Source organism: Rhinolophus ferrumequinum, chromosome 3, assembly GCF_004115265.2.
Source record: "Rhinolophus ferrumequinum isolate MPI-CBG mRhiFer1 chromosome 3, mRhiFer1_v1.p, whole genome shotgun sequence".
Classification (NCBI taxonomy): Eukaryota; Metazoa; Chordata; class Mammalia; order Chiroptera; family Rhinolophidae; genus Rhinolophus; species Rhinolophus ferrumequinum.
The window spans coordinates 51,996,921-52,020,475 of record NC_046286.1 but is presented as its reverse complement, the minus strand read 5'-3'; the positions used below and the strand labels follow the sequence as shown (position 1 = coordinate 52,020,475).

The window sequence follows — 23,555 nt, the reverse complement described above, 5'->3', positions numbered from 1 at the left end:
ACCCGTGAAAGGACTTCAAGGTCAGTTTCCTTTACGACTTTTCCCTACTCAGCCTGCAACTTTGGAATCACGTGGGAAGCCTGAACCAATGCAGGGCCTCACTCCAGAGGAATTAAATCAGAAAGTCTGCATGGCAGGTAACTCTTTTAAAGCTCCCCTGCTGACTCAATGAGTCTCCAGAGGTGACACCATCCTTGGATTTGAGCCCTGAGCCACCCTACCTCCCCCGGCAGTAACCGCAGGCAAGAACTCGTCGCTGGACCCGGAGGCAGGACGCCCTCGGATACAGTCTGGGCGGAGATGCGGCGTGTGCCCTCCCGACCGGTAGGGGGCAAACGGCGCGCATTTAGCGCCTGCTTTCCGGCGCGCGACCCGCTCGACCCCAGGCGTGCGCATGCTCGGTTCGTTACGGAGGTGGCCCACACGGCTATTTTCCCACGTGCGTTGTTAACTGAGGGCATCATGTTGTGAGGAGATGGGGGCCTCGGTGGCTCGCGCAATCAGGAACTTCAACCTAGAGAACCGGGCGGAACGGGAAATCAGCAAGATGAAGCCCTCCCCCGCTCCCAGGCACCCCTCCACCAAGAGCCTCCTGCGAGAGCAAATGAACTGTGAGTGGTGCGAGGGCGCGTCGGGGCCGGGCGAGCGGGATCTCGGGGCCGGCTCGGCAGTTCCCCGCCGGCGGACGTCGGTGCCGTGGTCGGGGTGACGCGGGTCGGCCGCAGGGGCTCGGTCCGCCGAGCGCGGGACGGTGGAGCCACCAGGCCGGTGACATTGAGCCCGTCCCCTAGCGCTCGCCATGGAGTCGGCGGCTCTGCTTTCTCGGTAGTCCCAGAGATGAAGACCTGTGCCCTTGCCGTCCGGTTCAAGCCGGCTTTTTGCCTTTAACGCTTAGCTGCTTGATCGAGGGAATCAGAATGAGAAGGGATCGTGTGCAGCGGAAGGTTTCTTTAGGTGTCTGCACAGAACGGTGGAGGCCGAGCCTGAATCCGTATTTTGATTTACTGTGAAATATTTTCCGTACTGCCCAAACGATAGTTTGTTTAAAACGTAAAAGTATCGTGTATTAATTGTTTAGGATCGTAGAAGAATTTTCGTTGGTTTTAATATTGTGACATTCTTTTTCTTTCCTTAGCTCATCCAGATATTAAGGGAGACATTGTTAGAAAAGATGACAAACTGCTGTCATTACTAAAAGACGTATATGTTGATTCCAAAGATCCCGTGCAGGTAATGTGTACTTTAATTAAGAAAATAAATAATTTAACTTTTGGGGGCTCCAGGAAAATGGTCAAGAAAAGTGTGGCAAATAGTAAAAGAGTGAGATGCCCTGCAAGTGTAAAAACGTCAGTGTAGTTGTAACCAGAATACAGTGATGTGAGCAAGACACACATGCCTTGGTTCATTGGTTATTTACTGAAATTCTAACAGACTCGTTTAAGTATTGATTGAATGCAACTGTGTGAAGTATTTGATGTTATTTAAGAATTTGTAGGACTTGGTAAGGTACTTCTAGTGGTTGCCATTTAAATTACGGAAGGGGAGCTTTGATACTATTTTCTCGCCCGTCATTGAATTGAGGTATGTTCTAATCTCAGGGATTCCTTTAGTGTTGTATTTGGGTTTTTTCGTTTTTGTTTTTTAAGGATATGTTCAGATACGATATGTAAAAGGAGCAAGATTACAGAATACTTTGTGAATGGGAACTTATATTTAAATCCATCTATAAATGCCTGGCAGAAGTGTTTTATACGTAGTGATAATCAAAACAGACCTAAGTCCTTGCTGTCACACGGCTTATAGTATTGTGAGGGACAGGCATTAAACAGATGAGCAATCATAAGTACACGATTACTCACAGGTCTATGGAGGAGAAGTACAGGCACGCGAGTGTATCTGGGGGCCCTGTTTGAGATTTGGAGGATCAGGGATGGTTTCTGATTATGGATTTATTGGTTCTGTTTATTTATCTTTCTATTTCTACATTAGAATCACACTATGTTAATTAATAGAACTTTATAATGTGTGTTGATATCTGTTACTGCCTCCTCTGTTTCTTTTCAAAAGTTTCTTGGCTCTTGTGACACATTTTTTTTCCCCCAGATGAACTTGAGGCAAATTGTCAGGTTCTTTAATAATGTCCTGTTTGGATTTTGAGTGTAGCTGAATTGGAATTTATAGATTAATTTGAGGAGAATTAACTTCTTTGTATTATTGAATTTTTGGGAGATAGAGGGAAGGTTGTTGCTATGGGATCTCTTTCACCCTGAGTTTTTAACTATTTATTGCTAATATGTCAGAAAGTGTGTGACTTTTGTATTGTAGCTACTCACATTGCTAGGTTATTTATTAGTTTTTCAGTTCATTCTCTCATTTTTCTAAAGATATTCTCATATCATTGGCATAGAATTACATTGTTTTCTTACTTTCTAATATTTATACCTAATTTTTACTGTGTTGTCTATAGTATTAGCATAACAGTGAAAGTTGATATTCTATCCTGTAATTTCCTTACATAGGATGCTTCTGATGTTTCAGCATTAATTATAATAAAACGATATGGTTGCTGATTAAAAATACTTTTATCACATTTGGGACATTTTCTTCAATTTCCAATTTGCTAAGAGTTTGTTTGTTTGTTTTAATCAAGAGAGAATTGTTGAATTAATCAGAAGGGAAATCTTAATAAAACTGTCTATGGAGTGGAAGGAGGATCTTCCTGGGAATAGGAAGATAAGAGGAGCTTTGTGTTTTGGAAAGTGAAGAAGTTGGGAAAGTGTTTCAGGCCTAAGTTACAATGCAAAGGTAGGAGAATATGTGACACCTTTGGAGAATGGTTAGCGTTCAGCAACAGTTAGGGGAAAGTGTAAGGGATGAGTTTGGGAGAAGTGAGGCCGATGGGGGTGATCTGAAGGTCCTTACTTGTCTTGCTAAGGAATTTGGGTTTTATCCTTATGATAATGGGAAGTTATTGAGTTTCATGTGGGAAAGTGATGTTAGATTTGTTTCATAATAGGGAATTGATTTAGTGACTGGGAGAGAAGTAAATGGCTTTCAGAGGGACTTTGGAGGCAGTATTGATCGGATTTGGTAATTGGTTGGATGTAATGAGTGAGGGGGAGAGGGAGATGTCAGGTATAACATGGTATCAGAGAAGCTTTGAGTTTTGCAATGGGGTATGGGAAGTGGGTGGTGTTAGTTACTGAGATAGGGAATATGGGGATAGAATTGGGTTTTCAGAGGAAAGGGATAAGTTGAGTTTTAGACATGTTGATTTTGAAGTGCTTGTAAATTACCCAAGCAGAGATGCCTATTTGGCATTTGGGAATTGGGGTCTGGAAGTCAGGAGAAAGGGGTCTGAAAGTCTCTAGGTTTGAAATGAGGTTTGAAAGTAATTAAGATATAGGTAGTAATGGAAGTTTCGGTAATACGTGGGATTACTTAGGAAATTTATAGAGTGAGAAGAGGGCCTGGGCCAGAACTTGGGGCACATTAGTATTTAAGGGGCAACTGAGGGAAAGAGTCCACAAAGAAAACAAAGAAGAAATCACTGGAGAGACAGGGAAAACTCGGAGAGGGATGGCATGGAAACCAAAGGGAAACATAATTAAAGGTATGTTGGAGTGTGGTCCTCAGCATCAGATGCTGTAGTGAGTTCAGATAAAGCCTGAAAAATGTCCTCTGGGTTGAGATATAATCCTCTGGATGAGATATCACATCCAGATCAAAAGATCATTTTCTTTTAAAGCTTAACTTAAAAGAAGGAAACTAGTCATAACGGAAGTGTTGGTTTTGGGTATGGTGTGTGTTTTTTAAAGGTGGTGACTACAGTGTTTTTGTATTTTGACCAAATAGCAGCAGTAGGCAGGGTGTAGTTGAAAGGAAAAGGGAATGAATGATTGGCATAACTAGGTAACAGGAATGAAATACAGAGCACAAATGCTAGGATTCAGCTTGGGTGGGACAGGTGGATGTGCATCGATTGTTTTATTTGTATTTGTTGAAGTATTAGAAATATTAGTTTATGTTCTCTGAAGAGGCAAGATCTCTAGCAATATTTAAATTCATTCAGAGTGTTTGGAGGCATTGGAAAACAAAACCAGGAAACAATAGAGATTACCAAGTAAACTGTTAAGGTAGCATTAGAGTCCTGCCCTTCTAAAGCAGTTTTTAATCAATTCATTGTTCTTTTAATATACGTGAAATAATGTGACGAGTGGATGGTATACATTCGAGTGTTATTTTCTAGAACTACCTGAATTTCTTCATGATGATTGAGCCACAGTTATGAAACGGTGATGTGGCAAAAGTGCCATGGAACTATGGTTCATTATAATGAGAAAGTAGTTTGAAGAAGCACGTATAGTATTTGAAGAAGAATAGGGGAGATTTGAGAAGTGTGAATGTAGATGTCAGATCTTCTCATCTTACAAGGCGTTTTGTTTGTTTTTGTCTTTTGATCCTAGGTAAAAGATGCTGGACCGCCTCCGGAGCCAAAGGAGTACAGACTGCCGAAGGGCAATCACTTTGACATGAATATTGAGAACATTCCCAAAGGCAAAATTTCCGTTGTAGAGGCATTAACACTTCTCAATAATCATAAACTTTATCCGGAAACATGGACTGCTGAGAAAATAGCAAAAGAATACCATCTAGAACAGAAAGATGTAAATTCCCTTCTTAAATATTTTGTAACCTTTGAAGTCAAAATTTTCCCTCCTGAAGACAAGAAAGCAATACAATCAAAATGAAGGAAATCTTGAAGTTACTTTTTCCATATGTACTCCCTGTTCCCATGCCGTTTGTTTTCTCATTTTTAACATATTAAATTATATAGATTACTGAATGTTTAAAGTTCCCTTCTTGTGAGGGCATACTATTTATTAAGCTCTGCTAAATTTTCAGGACTGACTTTAGAATACATTTTGTTTTCTTTTAAACTTTAATTGGGTTTAGGCATGTGTTCATATGTAGTATCAGCATGACCAAATAACACATGTATCAATTTATTACAAATAAAAAAAAGTTAATGGGTTATTTTAGGCACATCATATCATTGGCTTTTAAATTGGTCATATGGCCTCTTGGAAAATGTCCTGAATTCCTCATTTAACATTGAAAGCTTCACTTTCCAAGTTAGGTGGATAGTTTATTCTTCCTATGGAGTAGTGAAAGTAAGAGCTTTGCTGACTCTTAAGACTGACATTTTCTTGTTAGGGAAACGGAGGCTTGACAGTGAGGTAGAATAACAGTATAACAGCAATGAAAGGCAGACAGGAGACGACACAAAGATCAACAGAAAAGGCATTTTTACTACTAAAAGGAATGAGAATTAATGAGGGCTTTGTTTTTGTTTTGAACTGGTTTTACATATGAAATAACTTTTCAAAACTATGAAAAGGAATTGGTGTGTGTAAAATTTTAGCAATCGCTGCTTTGACAAACAGATAAGTTCAAAAGCTTTCAGAGAGGCAGGCAGTAGTGGGAACTAGCTGAAAAAAATAACTGTCCTCTGGACTTAATATAGAAATATAAGAAAATGTTAAAGAATGGTTAAATCAAAGAACCATGATAAATGAAACTGGATGACCAAATATATTTGCTAATGAAATGCTGGTTGAAAGAAGAGAGAACAAACAGCTAGTGGAAGTATAAAATGTGATCACTGGAAGGGACCTGGGAAATTGCTGCGTCATTCATTTAACAAACTTGGAGCACAATGTATACCAGTACTAAGGTCTTGAGCAAGATTGTGTAAGTTTAGCTCTGTCGTATAACTACCTGTGAGATCTTGGGTGGATTGTGTCACTTCGTAGAGATTGAATTTCCTCTGTAAATGATTCTAATGCTGCCTTATTTAAATCTAAGGGTTACTGTGAAGATAAGATAATAAAGGACTGAACAAATACGACTTTTTGCCGTTGAGAACAGAGGCCTGGGGAAGTTTCATGACCTATTTAAGATTACCTGTACTTTGTGACATAGCCAGGCCCAGAGTTTAGGTTTCCAGAATCCTAGTGTTCTGTTTTGTCTGCCGTGCCAATAAGAAGCATATCTCAAAAGAGCAGAAGGTATGAGTTGTAGGAATATTGGGGGTGGTAAGAAAAATTCCAAGTTAATCAGTGTCTCTGAGGAAAGAGAGAGATTCATTACCCAGGGAGTCCCCTGGAAATGGTATGGAAGAGGCTGAGGAAGTCAGCATGAACATGAAATGAGGCATGTGTAATACAAAGAAGAAAGATACTGACTGAGATTGAAATTTTTAAGCTGATTTTCAAATTTAGTTTCTATGTGAATATACCAAGTTTAGTTTAAAACAGTTCTTTCAAAGAAAACAACTCAATATAAAATGACATTGTAAAACTCGGGTAAATCATCAAAACTATCAGATAAGTATCAATACTTGAATCAATAATACTGCTATTTCTGAGCCATGTTCCCTGTTCATATCAATACTGTGGTTAGGCAACTGTAAATATGGCTGTTTTGTAGTGTCACATAATAAAGCACTTCCCGTGTTATTCATTGGCCTGTTACTGTTTATTATATATAGGAGAGCACTTCGGTGGTAGAGTTGTGACAGAAAACGTGGTATTAGACTCAGAAAACCTGGGTATAGATCACATCACTACTAGCCATGTGACCTTGAATGTCGTCAACTGTAAAACAGGTAATAATTACTAACATCTTAAAAGCAATTACTAGGCACTGATCTAGGTGTTTTACATGTATTAGTTTGCTTAATATTTACCACAGGTAGGACAAGTACTGTTAACTATATTTTACAGGGAAAATTGAAGCATGGAGATCTAAAGTGGCTTCAAAGATTACCTCATAAGTGTTGGAACCTGGATTTAAACCCTAGTAGGGTTAGCAGGGTCAGGAGAGGAGGGAGGGAGGTTGATCATAGGTGGGAAGGAGAACTCGGATCCAGGGAGCTGATATTAAAAAAATCTGCCTATGTGGGTGGATTTGGCAAAGTTCTACCATAAATAGAGTCACCGTATAATTTATTATAATTTATTATAATTTATTAAATTGGGACACTTGAGAGTGAAAAGGGCACCAATTAGGATAATAGGGACAGTAGGAAGAAAGTGGAATGTCTTGGACGAACTAGGAGGTCTGGTCATCCTAACCACAAAAGGGACTACTGGAGGAGGTCTTGAAGGCCACCTGGGACCGGGGCGCAACCCTCTTAGCTCCATTTCATCAACACTTAGCATCTTATTAACTGCTCAGGAATGACCACTCTCTGTGCCAGAGGGCTTTGATTGGCCCCAACTAATGCATGTGTCTGGACATCGCCTCCACACCCTCACAGACCCAAGGAAAGGAGGATAGGGCCCTGGACAGTTGGTGGTGTGATGAGGAAGCTTCTGGACCCATACCTGGAGGAGTTGAACTGAAGAAGCTCAAAGCACCTTGAACTGTGGCTGTGCTTAAAGACAGACTGTTGGGTACAAATTGAAAATACATAAGCAATGAACATGTACATAGGATTAAAATGGTTTTATGCATCTTAAATAGCCATCACTCATTGCTTGATAGTTACTTGTCCTGACAGACCCACCATTAAGTACGCGTAGTTTGAGAGAAGGAATGTGTATCCATTTGTTTATCTGGATACTCCATTTCTTCTGCTTTAGGAATACTTGTTAGGAGAAATGACGAAATATCGGAAGCATTTATATCTGAACCCCTATATAGAAACCAAAGTTTTACATTCAGCACATTAGTTTCATGGCCTTTCTTTGCCATTGTCACTGCTCCAACAATATAAGAACTGTTGGGAGCACGTGTGAGTAGAACTGAAGAAGGGCTCGCGAGTTAGAAGAACAGGCACCCGAACAGAGATGAAGTTCTGAAATGTTTAATGAATTAATGTGAAGTGTATAGTAGGTAATACCAAAATTGATTCCTGTGAGGAAAAAGGCAACAGTAAGTCATTATAAAGATGAATAATTTGGGGATAAAATTTTAGTCAGAATGGGATAAGCCAGTACCTGGGAGTTGAGAAGTAATCCCTGAGATGAAATAGATCACAGTCTTGATAAGTGGGAAAATTTCTTGGTTGCCTGAGAGAATGTAACCTTTGGAAAGGTGGTCTAAGTTTGAAAAAGAAAAGCCACGGAATGCCTCCTGACTGACAATGAACTCTACTTATGGCTCCAAAGCAAATAAAATAAAGATTTATGTGTAGGATTGCTGACATCCACCTCTGGAAATAGAAGGGTCCACTGAGGGAAAAAACACAAAACAAAACAAAAAAACAATATTACTAAAATAAGCCTTAGGCCTTTTTCTTATTCCAGAAGGATAATTATTCATTAAATTTAATATATATGTTTAGTAGTAACAATTCTATTTAGAGAATGATTTTAAGCAATTCTGCTATGTTAGTATACCTTGTAACACTATGTATGGGAAATGTCATAGCCAAATACTTTTTAAATGTCTTCCTGCATTTCAAGGTATGCATAAGACAAATCACCCAGTAATTTGAACTATATAATGAGGATTATTACTTTTATTTTAGAATTATCTATAATTTCATTTTTCAGTGATGCTTATTGCATAAAAATATGTTTTTGTGTGGCATTTAAATTTTATTTTACTTTTTAAAAATACATGGCATTATGATTTTACATATCTTCCTTTGGGTTGGTGAGTACTTAAATGGATGCTGCTTTTTAATTATCCATATAAGAAGCAATACAAATGGGCTCCTATTTATTATTAAGATTATTATTAGTGTAGGGAAACCCTTGCATAGAATACGCTACTCTATTAAAATACTCTATAGCTCCTTAGGCCATTATCCATTCATTATCCAATAATTTCTATATCTGCCTTTCTGTTCCTGGTGCTGGTCCACAAATGATACCATTGGCTCAGATAAGGAACTTGGAAATGGAAAAACCACTTAAAATTTGTCTTGTAGAAGGAAAGAAGGAGAGAGAGGAAGACAGAGAAAGAGAAAGGGGGGGAGAGGGAGAGAGAATGGAAGGAAGGAGGAAAGTATTTTTTGTTTTCCAAACATCTCGGGAATACCACAATATCACCAAATCAAATGAGTACCTTTTCTCCTTTTAGGTTATTCTTTTGTTACCTTTGTTGCTGGCCCTGGTGCTTGTGGAGGAATAGCAAAAGGTAAAATATTTTAAAAGGACCGGATGTAAGAGATTCTAAAGCCTCACAATGACATCCTTCACAAGGCCTTTAAATATTTAGGTTGCCACATTCTATTTTTTCAGAGACCCACTTTTAGGTAGGTCAAATGTGTGACCCACTTCTGATTGTAGATACAAAATTAATAGCATGATTTTTTAAAACTTTCTGTGCTTGCTCAAGTAATTTAAGGAAAAAGAAGGCAAACATTTAAACTTTGCTTAATAGTTTTTAAAAGAAGTGGCTTTCCAGTCATTTCCTCAAATCAATAATAATATTGCTATTCATTCATTCACCACAAATATTTACTGATCTATGAGGCACTATTCTAGAAGCTGGGGATACAGCAGGAAAAATAACAGTCTCATGGAGCTTACAGTTGTACCATGTTAGCTGCTATTACAGTTATCTTTTGCTCCATAACAAACCATCTCAAAACCCAGCAACTTAAAACAACTATTCATTATGATCTCTCATGGTTTTGCAGATTGTTGGAAATCTCAGCAAGGCGGGTTTCCCTTGGGCTCTCTCACGTAGTTGTGACTGGGGTTGGTGTCATTTGAAGGCTAACCTGGGCTGGACATCCAAGTTGGCCCATTCCTATAGCAGGTAGTCGAGTGCTGGTTGTTAGCTGAGAGTTCAGCTAAAACTGGATCAGAGTATCTTGTAGGTAAGCTTTCCACGTGACCTGGGCTCTACCTAGCATGGTGACTGGCTGAGTTCCAAAAGCAAATGTTTCAGGTCAAATAAAGTAGAACTGTTAGAAATTGTCAGAGCATCACTTCTTTTTTCTGTTTGTCAGATCAGTCACAGAGCCTGCCTTGAAGGCGAGGGGACACAGGCCACACCTCCCTATGTGAAAAGTGTCAAAGATTTTGTTTCCATCTTCGCCCTTTGCAATGCATCATATCAGGAAACGCATGATGTCAATTTTTGTCATGTTGATGATGTTAACTTTCATGGCTTGGTTAAGATGGCATCCCGTATTTTCTCTGTAAAAAAACTATTTTTGCCTTGTAATTAATATGCTATTGGTTAGGAAGGGGCATGAGAGGTACTGGAAGTGTTCTCTGTCTTGAGCAGGGTAGACATCGCGTTAGTATACACGTATGCACAAATGCATCAGGCTGTTTTCATTTCAAAATAAAGCACTGTACATACTTTATTATGCTTGATACCTCAGTACATTTTTTTTTTTTAATTCAAGTTGCCATCATCACTTTCCTGGATGTTGGTTGGTTGGTTGGTTTGACAGTGATTTCACTAGTCTCCCAGTTACAAAGACTGCAAAATTCAGACATCTCTGATTGCTCTCTAACTCATCCATCCCACCCTCAGCTTCCTGCCACAATCTTGACTGTAATTTATTTTTCACCTGGCATCCAGATTAATTTTTCCTAAAAAAAAAAAAAAAAAAAAAAAAAAAAAAGGAAACATGAAACTGTTGCTCCTCTGTTTAAATTCACCTCATCACCCCCACGATAATATCCAAGTTCCATGCCTGCTTAATTTCTCCAAACTTAATCTCTCATGAGTTTTTCAATGTGAACTCTGGCCTTCCTAACTGAGGTATGTATTTACTTATGACCAAAAATTTAAACTAACACTTCAGTGATTTATTGAATGGCAATTTAATTCAATTCTGTTTAGTGAATATTACTGAGTATTAATTGAGTGCCAATCTCTGAGCTAGGTCCACACGTGAGAGTTATGATAAGGAATAAATATAATCCTTGCTTCCTGTTGGGATAAGAGAAACGTACAAATTACCCCACTATAGGGCAGAATTTAAGTGTCCTAAAAGTATAAACACTACAATGGGAACTCAAAGAACGAAGAGACTAGAGCCCTCCTGAGAAGGGTTTATTTGTCTTAATTAACGCTATTGTCCCAAGGAGAATGAAGCTGCCATTTAAGGGGGGAAATCATGTAAATGTAATTAGTTTATCAAAGAGTTAAGGTCCCAAGAGCCACTCCCTCTATATGGCTGGTGTATTTGGTGAGTGTGCATGCAGAAGTTCTTCCACTCCCTGTGAACACACTTTCCCGTTTCTTGAGAGGCTATTGAAAGTACTGGCCTTTTGTGTGGTTTTGATTTTCTTATGCTGGTAGATACTGTTTCCATTTCTCTTTGCAGAGCGCTGCTGTGCTGGTGCAGTTACAGGCTGAGACGGGCACTGTGACATTGTCAGGCTTTTGTGCGGAGGGCACTATCCTGAGAGAGATCTGTTTGCTGTTTATGGAGAAGGTGTGACCTCTGGCAGAGTTTCAGATAGTCATGTTTTATCAGCCCCGTAATGTCCCTTTTACACCTAGTATTTATATGCATTAGAAGCATTTGATTATATAGCTGCTATGGAAAAGCCAGCAGTATTAGTTTGCTAAGGCTGCCGTAACCCTGTACCACAGACTTGGTGGTTTAAACAACCGAAAATTATTTTCTCACAGTTCTGGAGTTTAGAAGTCTGAAATCAAGGTGTCAGCAGGGCGATTTCTTCTGAGGCCTCTCTCCTTGGCTTGAAGATAGCTGTCTTCTCCCCGTGTCTTCACACGGTCTTCCCTCTGTCTGTATGTATGTCCTAATCTCTTCTTATGAGGACATCAGTCATATTGGATTAGGGCTCCACCCTAATGAGCTCACTTAACCTTAACTTACCTTTTTCAAGGCCCTATCTCCAAATACAGTCACAATCTGAGGTACTGGGGTTAGGACTCCAACATATGATTTTTGGGCACACAATTCAACCCATAACACCGACCAGTGTCAGATTTTAGCTGCATGTAATTATTTTTTAAGGACGTAGTTTGATCTTGGTGCTTTTTGCATTTACATAAGTTCAAGTTGGTTAATGGTGCAGTTTAGGACTACTAATTTCTACTAATGACAATTGGGACTTCTGCACACTGAAGTATCCTACAGCATTGGATAGCACCTTAGTCAGGGTCAAACGCCTTCATTTTGCAGGTTCAGTATGAAGTCTAAAGTCAAATAATTAAAAGCAGAGTCTAGAACTCAGGCTCCTGTTTTCCAATTCCCCATGCGATGTTACGCCTGCCTTGTAATACCACTTAATTTGCTAAAGATGACCTGGAAATACTGCAAGATTTTAGAGTCTCTCTTTTGTTTTCAGAAATAAAGTTAGTAGTAGGTCTAGTTTCAGGTTTAAGGCTTCTAGTGGTATTCTAGTGCTTTGAACATATTTGCAATCCATATGTAATACCTGTGATAATTTTTCCTAAGTGAATTAGAAGTTATACAGCATATTAGCAAGGCACACCTGCATTCAAGTATCAGCTTCCCCCACCTCCTGGGAAGTTACTTAAACATTGTCAATTCCATTCCCCTACCAGGGCAGTTTCCCCCCTATTCATTTGGCTGTGAGAATCTATCAAGATAACAAGAAATAAATGATCTTCACAATCTTTAGAATAAAGCAAAAACCACATCAAAGCAATGTACCATTTTTTAATACATCTGCCTAATCTAACTGTGATAGTGATTTAAAAGAATTGGTTTCTGGGTCTATGGAAATTCTTGTTTTATGCTATTTTCTTTGTAGCTTTGTAAATTTAAATCCTCTCTACTTCAGGTTTGCCCCCAGATTTATAAACCTTTATTACAATTTTGAATTTTTTTTCCAGAATTTATGGTAGTTTATGAGTATAAAATAGAGTGGTATCACTAAGAGTTTAATCAATTAAAAGGAAAGAAAATTCTATAAAAGGGTATTAATTTAAGAGGAGTCTCAAACTTGATTTGTGATAACTTATGAAAGATAGTGTGAGATATAAAACATTGGAGAGAAGATTAATTCTTAATTATTTAACTTGATATGTAGTATAATACAGTCAGACTCCATCGCTTGGGATTTTATAATTTGACAGTACTAGACAGAAGCAGACCATTTGAATAAAAGTAATCTCTAAGAAAAAAGTAAATACTAGTTTGCAAAGCAAACTATTCGTTTTAGACAAGTATTGGGAACACATTTAACTGTTGTGGGGAATAAATTCCTTTTAAAACCCATAATTACTTTAAAGACATAGTGTATTGCTCTGTATTTGAGGAGATTATGCTAATTACAAATGCATGATTATTTCTTTTTTCCCCAACTGGACTTCTGTTTCGAAAGATGTGTATGTTTACACATCTTTGTCTGTCCTGTGAAATTACCAAGGATAAGACTGAACTCCTTTAAAAATAATGTCATTAGTGCAGTTTCCACTTTTGTCCGCTTGATTTGGAAGAGATTTCCATCTAACTCCAATGATGGTAAATTTTTATGAAATGAATAATCTGTGGGAAAGCTCAAAGTAAAACCTTTCGTGCCTGTGTAGAGTACTAGGAAGCATTGAGTTTATGATGATAATGGTGATAATGATGTTGCCGTGACCCGTACTTACAGTGTTTATTAGTGTTTACTTGGTAAGTTCTTTGCATTCTTTATTTCATTTTATCCTTACAATTGCTTATGTGGTGACTTCTTTTATTATCCCGAATTGACAGGTGAGAAAGCTGAATATTAAAGTGCTGAGTACTTGTTTGACCTGTCACGTTGCAAGTCCATGAGGGAGGGCCCATCCCAGCTGCATTTCCTCTCCAATGTCCAGGTCTGACCACAGTGGCAGTGGGCTCCTTCACCATCACCACACCTGTAGTCTACTCGTAAGGCTCAGTGCCTAGCAAGACTCTTTGAGGCTAGAAACAAATATGACCACTGCCTACAGCAAAGATTTCCAGAAAAATAAATTGCAAAGGGCAGTGATATACCACAATGAATCTTACGGGGGAAGTGGTTACCGGGCTGGACATCAAAGGAGAGAGAAACGTTTACCATGGATGCATGTTTGGTATACCAAGAGCGAGCAAGGATGTCAAGGCTTAGAGGTGAGATCGAGAATGTGGAAATGGTCAATCGTTTTACTCAGATCTGGGTTAATAGTTTGCCTTGCATTCTTTTACCCCACACACCTCTGCTGCCACTAAGGATTATGCCTTTGGTTTCTCTACTTTCACAACTTAAGGGACCTAGACTATCTTGTATTGCCAGAGCCTGTCTTACATCACATTCTATTTATCTAGAGACTCTATGCAGTCTTTCCTGCTGTTTGCTTCATCTTTGGTGAGTCAGTGCTGGCCTTTGAGGTGCACACACATGGTTCTACATAGTATCCTTGGTGACGGAATGCTGATAGAGGCTTTCAAATGCTGAGGAATTAGACCTTCATACCTAAAGCATCTCAAGGGCTCAGAGAAGAAAGCTCTCTCTTCTTTTGGCAACATCTCATTGTGTTTATTATGGCCTGTTGAGTAGTTGTTCTGGTGATCCTAAGGGAGAGAAGGCTGAGCAAGGAAGGGATGGTGAAAGGTTTTGCCTGAGGGAAGGGAAGTTGGCTCCAGTTCACTTTCATTAAATGGGCTTAATAATTATGTCCCCTGTATCTGTGATACTGGTGTATTTTCCATATATAATAAATACATCTAAGAATCCTCAAAACATAAGAAAAGGACTGTGATGTTTGTGCTTGTTTTCTTCTCTTTGATTAGCCTTCCCCAACACTTAAACCTCTTGACTTATATTTATAGTCTTGTCCTGAAAGCAACATTGGTACATTATTCCTATTCTAGTCTTTGTTAACAGCATTGGAAGTTTTCAAGGTTATTTCTCTACTTCTATCATTTATGTATGTGATTTAACAATTACAATTAAAACAGCATCCAGTAAATATATTACCTTTGCCATTCTTCAAGGCTCAGCTAACTGACTTCTACTTGAGGCAGAATGAAGCAATCCTATTGGTTAAGTCTTATACAGACACCGAAGATTGCGGCACATGTGCCCCTCCATCCCCGTATCTAACAGTTTTGACTGAGAGGGCTTTGAGGGCCCAGGCATCCTCGTGGGCATTTCCTGGACTTCTCTCCTTCCCAGCTGATTGTGATAGAATGTTTTTTTAAACAGACACACTATCCGCCAGCCCTTGGAGGCTGTATGGTGCCATCCAAACAGTTACGGGTATGAAAGATGAAGAATAGCCTCCCTCCACACTGTCTGTTATGTTAGCTTAGGATTTGGGAGGTGGGGGTTGCCCTAGATTTTTTCTGGCCTACTTGAAACATCAAAAAGTGAGACAAAGCCATTGGACACCACAGTACGTATTAGAAAACTTTTTTTTCAAAGGTGAAGGTGGAGCAGCAAGCTTATTTTTCCTTTATCTCTAGAAGATGTTCCTTCCCCATTGTCAATTAGGAGAGAGGACGTCAGGTCTCTTTTTGGAAAGGAAAACAAGGAAAGTTGATAAGAATTTGAAGATGGGGGTTTCAGTAGTGTTTTTCCCTGAATTTTCAAAACTAGTATTTGCATATATAAATAGTTTTACTTATTCTAAAAGTGAAAGAGGGAAACGATAATTTTTGAGGAAGTTGCCCAGCAAACTAAGAATGAGAATACAACTATGAAGTTTCTACAATAATGTAAATATCTGCGGCACTCTTGATTTACTTTCCTTGTTATGGCAGAGGTCATAGAGGAAAGAGATTAAGCTATTTTTCTCCTTTAGGACTCAAACTTCTTTCTTTACCAGAAGTCTATTTCTTTTCTGTCTTTCTTTTTTGCAAAATCCCAAATCCATGTTTATTTTTTCAAACATAATGTACAATTTAACGTATCATTTATCTCCATTCATCATTTTGTATTCTTAGGACTTCATAAACATCTTGTTCTCAGAAAGATTCCAGAAGAAACTGAAGTCACCCAGGCTTATTCCCCACTTTACCTCAGAACAACACAATATTATCTAGGTATTTCTATTTTTACCCTATAATGAGGACACTCAGTCTAAAATTGCACATAGCCCTGAGCTGTTACATTTCTGGCTCACTTTAACCTGAATTAGGGCTTCAGATTTTCCTTAAATCAGATGCATGCAATGTCTTTTTCAAGGCAGTACATTGCTTCTTCCGGTCAGAATTCAATGTTTATTTCTCATTATAATGAAAAAGGCCCTCTGCTGTCCAACCAGCTATAATTTTTCACCAGTTCCGAATAAACATTTCAACCCATAATGAGCCATTGTTTGAATTTGATGAAGAGTATGGAATTAGAAACTGAGAAATTTACATCTGTGCTGGCCACTCAAAATTTTTCAACAAATGTGGGGGAGGCAAAAAGATGGCTGCGGTTTCCAAAAAGTGGAGAAACAGTGGAAAAAGAATGATGTTACCTTAATGTACTGTTCTGTGAAAGAAACAAGAAAAACTGTTGTCCTTGCTCGTGTGACTGACTGCTGTGCTGACCTGCTTTGTGGCAAGAAAACCTCCCGTGGAGGTGAAGTTGGATCCCCAAGAGCAGGGCCTTAAATTTCCACCCTAGAAGCTGACCCCAGTATTCTCCCATCCTCAAAAAGGGAGTTTGGGTCTGGAAGGAGGGCAATCTGGGGGAGATGGTTCCCGTGTCAAAGTGGCCTGAGTCAGCCTCCTCTCTAACCTGTGAGATTCTCCTTGAGGTCCTGGAATTGGTGCCCTCCTGGGCGAGTCAGACCCTTTGGGGCAGAGACTCCTTGGAGAGCACTAGTAAAACCAGAACTCTCCCAGGTGATTTAAAGATTTCTTCTCAGTATGTAACCTCTACTGCCTGGAAAATTGCTCGGGGATAACCTGCGTGAGTTTCCCACAGTTCCCTTTTACTTCCTTAAACCACCAGCTGCATTTTTCTCAAATAATCAAATGAACATTCAGCATGTTAGCCAAAATGAATCAAGTTGTATAACTTGAGCTTCTGAGCTTTCCATGCTTTCAAAGCTCTGGCCTTGGTGCCAGAAAATGTTCTTCTTAGGATGAAATTGTGTATTTGACTTTTAGTGGAATTTTGGGAAAGATAAAGGTGCCTCAGAATGGTCAATAATGGCATAGATAAGTGGGCTACCACAAGAAGGGAGGAAAGAAAGCTTGAGAATCCAGTTAGTAAGCACAGCCTGAACAGTGCAAAAGCTTCTCAGCATTATTCCTTGCAGCAAGGGACCACACATCTTCTGAGTTATCAGTTTCCCTGCAGCCCCCCATGCCCTCTCAGAGAAGAGACAATTATGCTTAATTTCATATTCACTGTTTGAACTTTTTTAAACCACTTTAAATATCAGAGCTGCATTCTTTCCATAAACAGAAATGTTGTTCTGAACTGATTATTTAAATGAGTTTGTCACTTTCACAGACTGGAAATCTTTCAGAGGATTTTGTTTCCAAAAGAACTTTAGAAAATACTAGCAAAGATCCTTTATTAAAGTGAGACAAGTGGTAAAGAACTGAATCTTTCTAAAATTACAGATTATGAATCACCATAAAAATTGATGGCTTATGCATACCAAATCTGTGCTTGAAAACATCGTATTGCCAGAAGGCTGTGACTGGAATGTAGGGGAGAAAAAAGATGCAGCGTGTCTGTGGTGAATGCGTAAAAATGATCAGCCAGATCGTTTCTGACAGAACAGTAAACTTGGTGACTGTGTTTTTGCTTTTCTAGTAGACAATTTTGCCCACCTTACATGCTGATTTAAAAGACCCCTGTGTGATGGTTCCTAGTGAGAGAAAAATCAGATTACAGTGTTTTAAAAGACACTAACATTTACATAAGAAGCTGTGTTTGCTTCCAATGGCCATGTCTTGTTTCTAAATAATGATGTTGGGATCTTGAAAATCATTTGATTCTTGTGTCTGAGGGCATGATGGTTGTAAAATCTGAGCTAAGGAGAGAAGGAAAAATCTATTCTCAGAGGCCATAGGGCTGAGATCAACAGATTGATCCTTTCAAGTTTTTGCCTTTTTTCCCCCAAAAACATTTTATAAAGCAAGTATATGCCCTCCAGCACACACTTAACATGTCCTCTTCAGGAAATTATGGCTGCACCAGGAACCTCTATGGAGGATGTTAGTTGTGTTACCCCTGTAGGGGAGAAAGATTTTATGAAGTTAAACAACAAAAAAGAAAACCTGTGTACATGAGCTTTACATGTTGATCTTTCCTTCTTTGAAGGTAGGGTGGTCTTCTTTTTTTATTTAAATGTATTGGGGTGACAGTGGTCAATAAAACTACATAGGTTTCAAGTGTACAATTCTGTATTACATCATCTGTATATTGCATTATGTGTTCACCACCCAGCGTCAGTTCTCCCTCCATCACCATATATTTGATCCCTTCTACCATTCCCCTACCCCGTTATCCTCTGGTAGCCACTAAACTGTTGTCTGTGTCTATGAGTTTTTGTTTCTTTATTTGCTTGTCTTGTTCCTTTGTTGCCTTCAGTTTTATATCTCACATATGAATGAAGTCATATGGTTCTTGACTTTTTCTGACTTATTTCGCTTAGGACGATAATCTCAGGATCCATCCGTCCATGTTGTCGCAAACGGCAGTATTTCATCTGTTCTTATGGCAGAGTAGTATTCCATTATGTATATATACCACATCTTCTTTATCCCGTCATCTATTGAAGGGCCTTTTGGTTGCCAAGACATGAAACAACCATAGAGTGGTCTTTCATATTTCTGCATTTCCTCTAACATTGAGTGGAGAAAATGATCAGTAAATGATTTTTGAAGGAAGGGAGGAAGACGTTCAGACTAGAACAGATTTCCATATAGACAGATTCCAGCATGTATCATACCTGGAACTGATATAACACATTTTTTTTAAAAAAAAATCAACTCAAATTTCTCCTTTCAAAAAAAAAAAAAGGTTTTGAAGGAAATATAAGCTAAGAATTGTTTGTCTCTCATGTGTCTTCATAGTACCACTGCCATTTAGTACACATTACGCTTTCTGGAATAACGAGAGAAGCACATTGCAGAGGGCATTATAAGCCATGCTGAAGAGTTCGCACTTGATATATTAGCCCTGGGAAGCCAATGAAGGATTAAGAACATCAAAGGAACTTAATGAGAACAGTTGTACACAGACCGTTGAAGCTGGGAAGCAGGGACACTAGGCAGGATTCAGCTGTGACTTGTCCAGATTTTCCAGGAAAGAGAACTGCTCTTAGATCGTGTCAATAGAAATGGAATAGAGATGAATATGAGAGGTGTTTTGAAAAATTATAAATGCTTTTAAAGTCAGACTTTTTTTTCCCACTTATCTCTGTGCCTTCTCCATCACCCCAATATAAAGGATACTAAGGACCCAATAGATATACGTTAGAGTAATTTCAATTATGTGACAGGATATAACAAATAAAATATAAAGCAATAATGCCTACAATGCCGAGGGTAGGTTGTTTGGGATGAATATTCAGTTATATGTTTTTAAAAATGATTCTAATATGCCAGTAAATAGGAACACGGTAATATCCTTGAGCAAGACTTCTCTGGGATAAGGGCCATTATCAAGCACCAATGCCATACTTCCTTGTGGTGCCTTTGAGCCTTTCCCAGAAAGAATTCCTTGGTTCCTACTCTAAGCTCCATGGACATTCTGCTCATTAAGTATACTGTTGCTCTTGCCACATTGTATTATTATTAGTTCTCTCCTATTATAACTTCTTGAAGGTAAAGACCTAAAAATCAACCTCATGTTAATTTTTTTTAATTGAGGTATAATTGTCACTTGCTAAGAGGCATGCACCATAAGTGTACAGCTCAGTTACTTTCTATTTATGTATATACCCGTGTAGCCACTACCTACATCAAGATGTAGAATATTTCAGTCGTCTCAGGAAGTTCTCTTCTGCTCCTTCTCAGTCAATAGTCAATAAACGCCTCTACTTCTGTCCCAGGTAACCACTATTCCGATTTCTGTTGTATAGATTAGTTTTGCCTGTTCTTGAACTCTATATAAATGGAATAATTCAGTGTGTACTCTTTTCCACTAATTGTAATGTTTTTGAGGTTCATTTGTGTCACTGTGTGTATCAGTTGCTTGTTCTTACTGATATTGAGTATTCCATTGTACGAATATATTATTTTCCTGTTGATGAATATTTGAATTGTTTCCAGTATTGAGCTATTATGAATAAAGCTGATTCTTCTACATGTCTTTCTGGGGCTACATGCGCTCATTTTTCTTGAGTATGTAACTAGGGGTGGAATTGCTGGGTCATAGAGTAGGCATATATTACACTTTATTAGGAACTGCCTAATAGTTTTCCAAAGTGGTGTAGCATTTTTCTCTCTCCCCCTTAATGAGCCTTGCATTTGCTGCAGACTCTCACCAATAGATGGTATGGCCAGCTGTGGAACTTTACTTATGTGGGTGGATACATAATATAGTTTTAATCTGTATTTCTCTGATGAGTAATGATGTTGAACACCTATTCATTTGCTTATTGGCTATTTGGATATTTTTTGCAAAGTGTCTCTTCAAGTGTTTTGCACATTTAAAAAATCATATTATGTGTCTTTTCTTATTCATCATGTTCCTTTTTGAATTTCCAATATTCAGCATAGAGACTGGTAATTAACAAATACTTTAAAAGGTTTGTTGAATGAGATAATAAGAGTAAATAAAACTGGATTTAGTTGCAAATTTTTCTCTGTTACTGGCCACAGGAAATGAGTTTTGAAGGTAATTAGCTTCTATGGTGCATTAAAATTTGTTAGTTTTTTAAAATATCAAGACAAAGTTCTAAACACAGCTGGTTGTATTTGTGATAGAATCACTTGTGATTTTACGTTATATTTTGGTTCATTCATGCATTTAAAGCACTGGAAGCCTAGACAGATTTTAGACTAGAATGCAAATTGTAGGATTACTTGCTGCTCTTCTTTCATCATATTAATAGGATAGATTAGACATGATGTCCAAAATGCAGGATTTATTTCACTGGTTATATTTTTTATTTGATTTCTAGACTAGAAATGTACTTTTACATTTCTTGAAGATAAATGATCTTGAAAAAATAAGAAAAAATATTTAAAGCCCAGATTTAAGTATATTTTATATTTTAATAACTATTTTTCTAATTCTAAGTAAAACCCACTCAATTTTGAATATTTAGAAAATATGGAAATGTAAAGAGAAAAACAATTTTAATTTGACCAAATCCAGACTCCCAACTCTGAATATCTGGCCTTCTTACTGTGCTTTGTACACATGCCTCTGTGTGTGTGTGTGTGTGTGTGTGTGTGAGTGTGTGTGTGTGTGTGTGTGTGTACCTATATATATGTGTAAATACATGTAAGCCATGTAGCTGTATGTTTATTTTCACAGTTCCACTCAACTTTCTTCTGTGGGAGAATGAAGAACTGTGTGTTTGTATAAAATGTATATTTGTATAAAAAGAAAGTTGGTTGTTTTATATCTCTGGTATCTTTTGTATAGCTTTTTGTTTCATGTAACAAACTGAAAATAGGTATTTATTAATCCTTTTCCATGATCTGTGCTTCTTCAGGATGGGAACTGTATCCATCTTTCCTACTCTCTAGTACCTAACATTATGCTTTGCATATGTAGCAGTTGCTCATCAAGTTTTAATTTATTAACAGGGCTTTAGAGAGCTGCTGGCTTTAAAAGAGGTGTCCCCATAGTGAGGAGGAGGCCAAATTTCTTGTAAGAATAGGCTGCTGTATGTGATCCCAAGCAGATGTGAGAAATTCATAGCTTGCTGCTACTCCTGCCTTTTTATAGATGCAAGAGCTCAAAAGAATCCTTCACAACCTTCTCATTCAATTCCATGCATCTGGGCAAATGAATTGCTGAACTGTAGGACAGGCATGAATTCTCTTGAAGCTTTTGAAAGATGGAGACCACTGAAATATTTTATCAAATGTATTCTCCAAACATTATTCATGGGTAGATTTAATCGGTAACTTAGTTATGTTTGAAATAGCGCAATTTCAAGTTAACTTTTCTAATTTCAAGACAGGTAATCATATTCCACACTTAAGTGGTTAAAAAGGAAATGATAGCAGAAAGCAGTATACTGAAACTGTAAAGAGGTTTATTCTATAAATTTTGAATATACAAAGTTGTAGCCCTGCAAGTTAATATGACATAGAGCTTTAAAATATGAAAATTAAATGTGATTTTATAAAATTTCATTTACAGAGAAATAAACCCAAAGGAAATAGATAATTATAGTATAAACAGTAACCTCTGACTAGAGTATATTTTCCCTTAAACATTTTGTATTACTAAATGCTTTGTGTATCATGTACTTTCAAACATTACTTACTTTCTTTCAGAATAGAATCAAGTTTATGTGGATCACTCATGAAAACTTTACATGAATTTACAATGTCTGTTTTTAAAAAAGTTTTAAAGGTTTAATTAATGCAAATAAAAATGCACCCTGACACCAAACTTTCTTGTCAGGCAGAGGATGATGCCAGGAGTGCAGAAGGATGTCTCCTCCTATATCATTGCCTCTCCAGAATTTTCTATAAAGGTGGGGGGTGTGGAGGGAGGAGCATCTACTCAAATCCTTTGACAGGCCAAGATGGCCCCGGAAGATGGGTGTACAACCAGTCCATGAATTTTCTAGTTGTTAAGATGTTCAGAAGATGGAATTTTTTTCGCAGCAATACTGCTGAGCAATACCCCAGACATACTGTGGGATAAGGAATGTAAAGCCTATGCATCCTATTGACCCCTTATAGGGTAAAGGGGTTCTACTTTTCCTTTCTCTGCCCCCATCCCTTCCATAAGGGTTTCACTCGTTAGTAGGAAGAATTGAGTATGATCATAGTGCATCACTTTTATTTTTTTTGGTAATTGATTATTGGTAGTAAGTAGGAAAATATTTAGTCATACTCAAAGTGGTGCTGAAATCCTCCTATAAAAGAAGCTGCTTGTGAATCTAGTTCTTCTTACCTCTGAAATGTCAGTTTGAGTCTAAGAAAAACCCCAAATTGGATAAGGTTAATGAATTTAAGTTCCTTGAGCTTCCATATCAAAGTACTTAGTGGGGTTAAAATAATTCCATACAACGTATATTGCAACTTATTTCATACTAAGAATAGGGAGTTAAAACATAGTTTGTGCTTTTTGTAAGAAGATGGAAACTTTATGTGGTTTACTCTTTTAAATGCATCCCTTAAAATATATAGTAATATAGATACATTCTACTATTAATCCCCATTGTTCTCTTTCCCGTTAGACATCAGATTTGTTGATCACTACTCATGAGACCTTGTAGGCCCCAAGTGTCTTTAAAATTGCCAATTAGCAGCCCTGCCCAGAGGCAGCTTGTTACCAGCCACAAAGAAGGGATATTCTTTAAAAACAGGCAACTCGGTTCTCCCGTGATTGGGCTAAAAACATGCAAGTAGGGCTATATGAAACAATGGATGACTTCAGAGTTGATTAAATGGTTCTCTAAACTTGAGAACCATTGCTACAGATTTTACCATATGCTTCAGTACCTCTCTTTGGAGTATAAACACCCCGGAGACTGGA

General features: G+C 38.1%; 1 protein-coding gene across 1 annotated transcript; it reads left to right on the top strand.

Annotated features, from left to right (window-relative positions):
* The first annotated feature begins 162 nt into the window (after positions 1–162).
* Positions 163–6,512, top strand: NDUFAF4 (NADH:ubiquinone oxidoreductase complex assembly factor 4). Its single transcript, XM_033103639.1, has 3 exons — positions 163–611; positions 1,136–1,230; positions 4,467–6,512. Exons 1-3 carry the CDS (start codon positions 476–478, stop codon positions 4,749–4,751), a joined length of 516 nt encoding a protein of 171 aa, XP_032959530.1. The 5' UTR covers positions 163–475; the 3' UTR covers positions 4,752–6,512.
* The last annotated feature ends 17,043 nt before the right edge of the window (positions 6,513–23,555 follow it).

Bases quoted from the DNA above. Each gene is read 5' to 3' on its own strand.
- NDUFAF4 (XM_033103639.1), top strand. From the start codon at position 476: ATGGGGGCCTCGGTGGCTCGCGCAATCAGGAACTTCAACCTAGAGAAC. The intron at 612-1,135 runs GTGAGTGGTGCG...TTCTTTCCTTAG, and splicing joins CCTGCGAGAGCAAATGAACT to CTCATCCAGATATTAAGGGA. The intron at 1,231-4,466 runs GTAATGTGTACT...TTTTGATCCTAG, and splicing joins ATTCCAAAGATCCCGTGCAG to GTAAAAGATGCTGGACCGCC.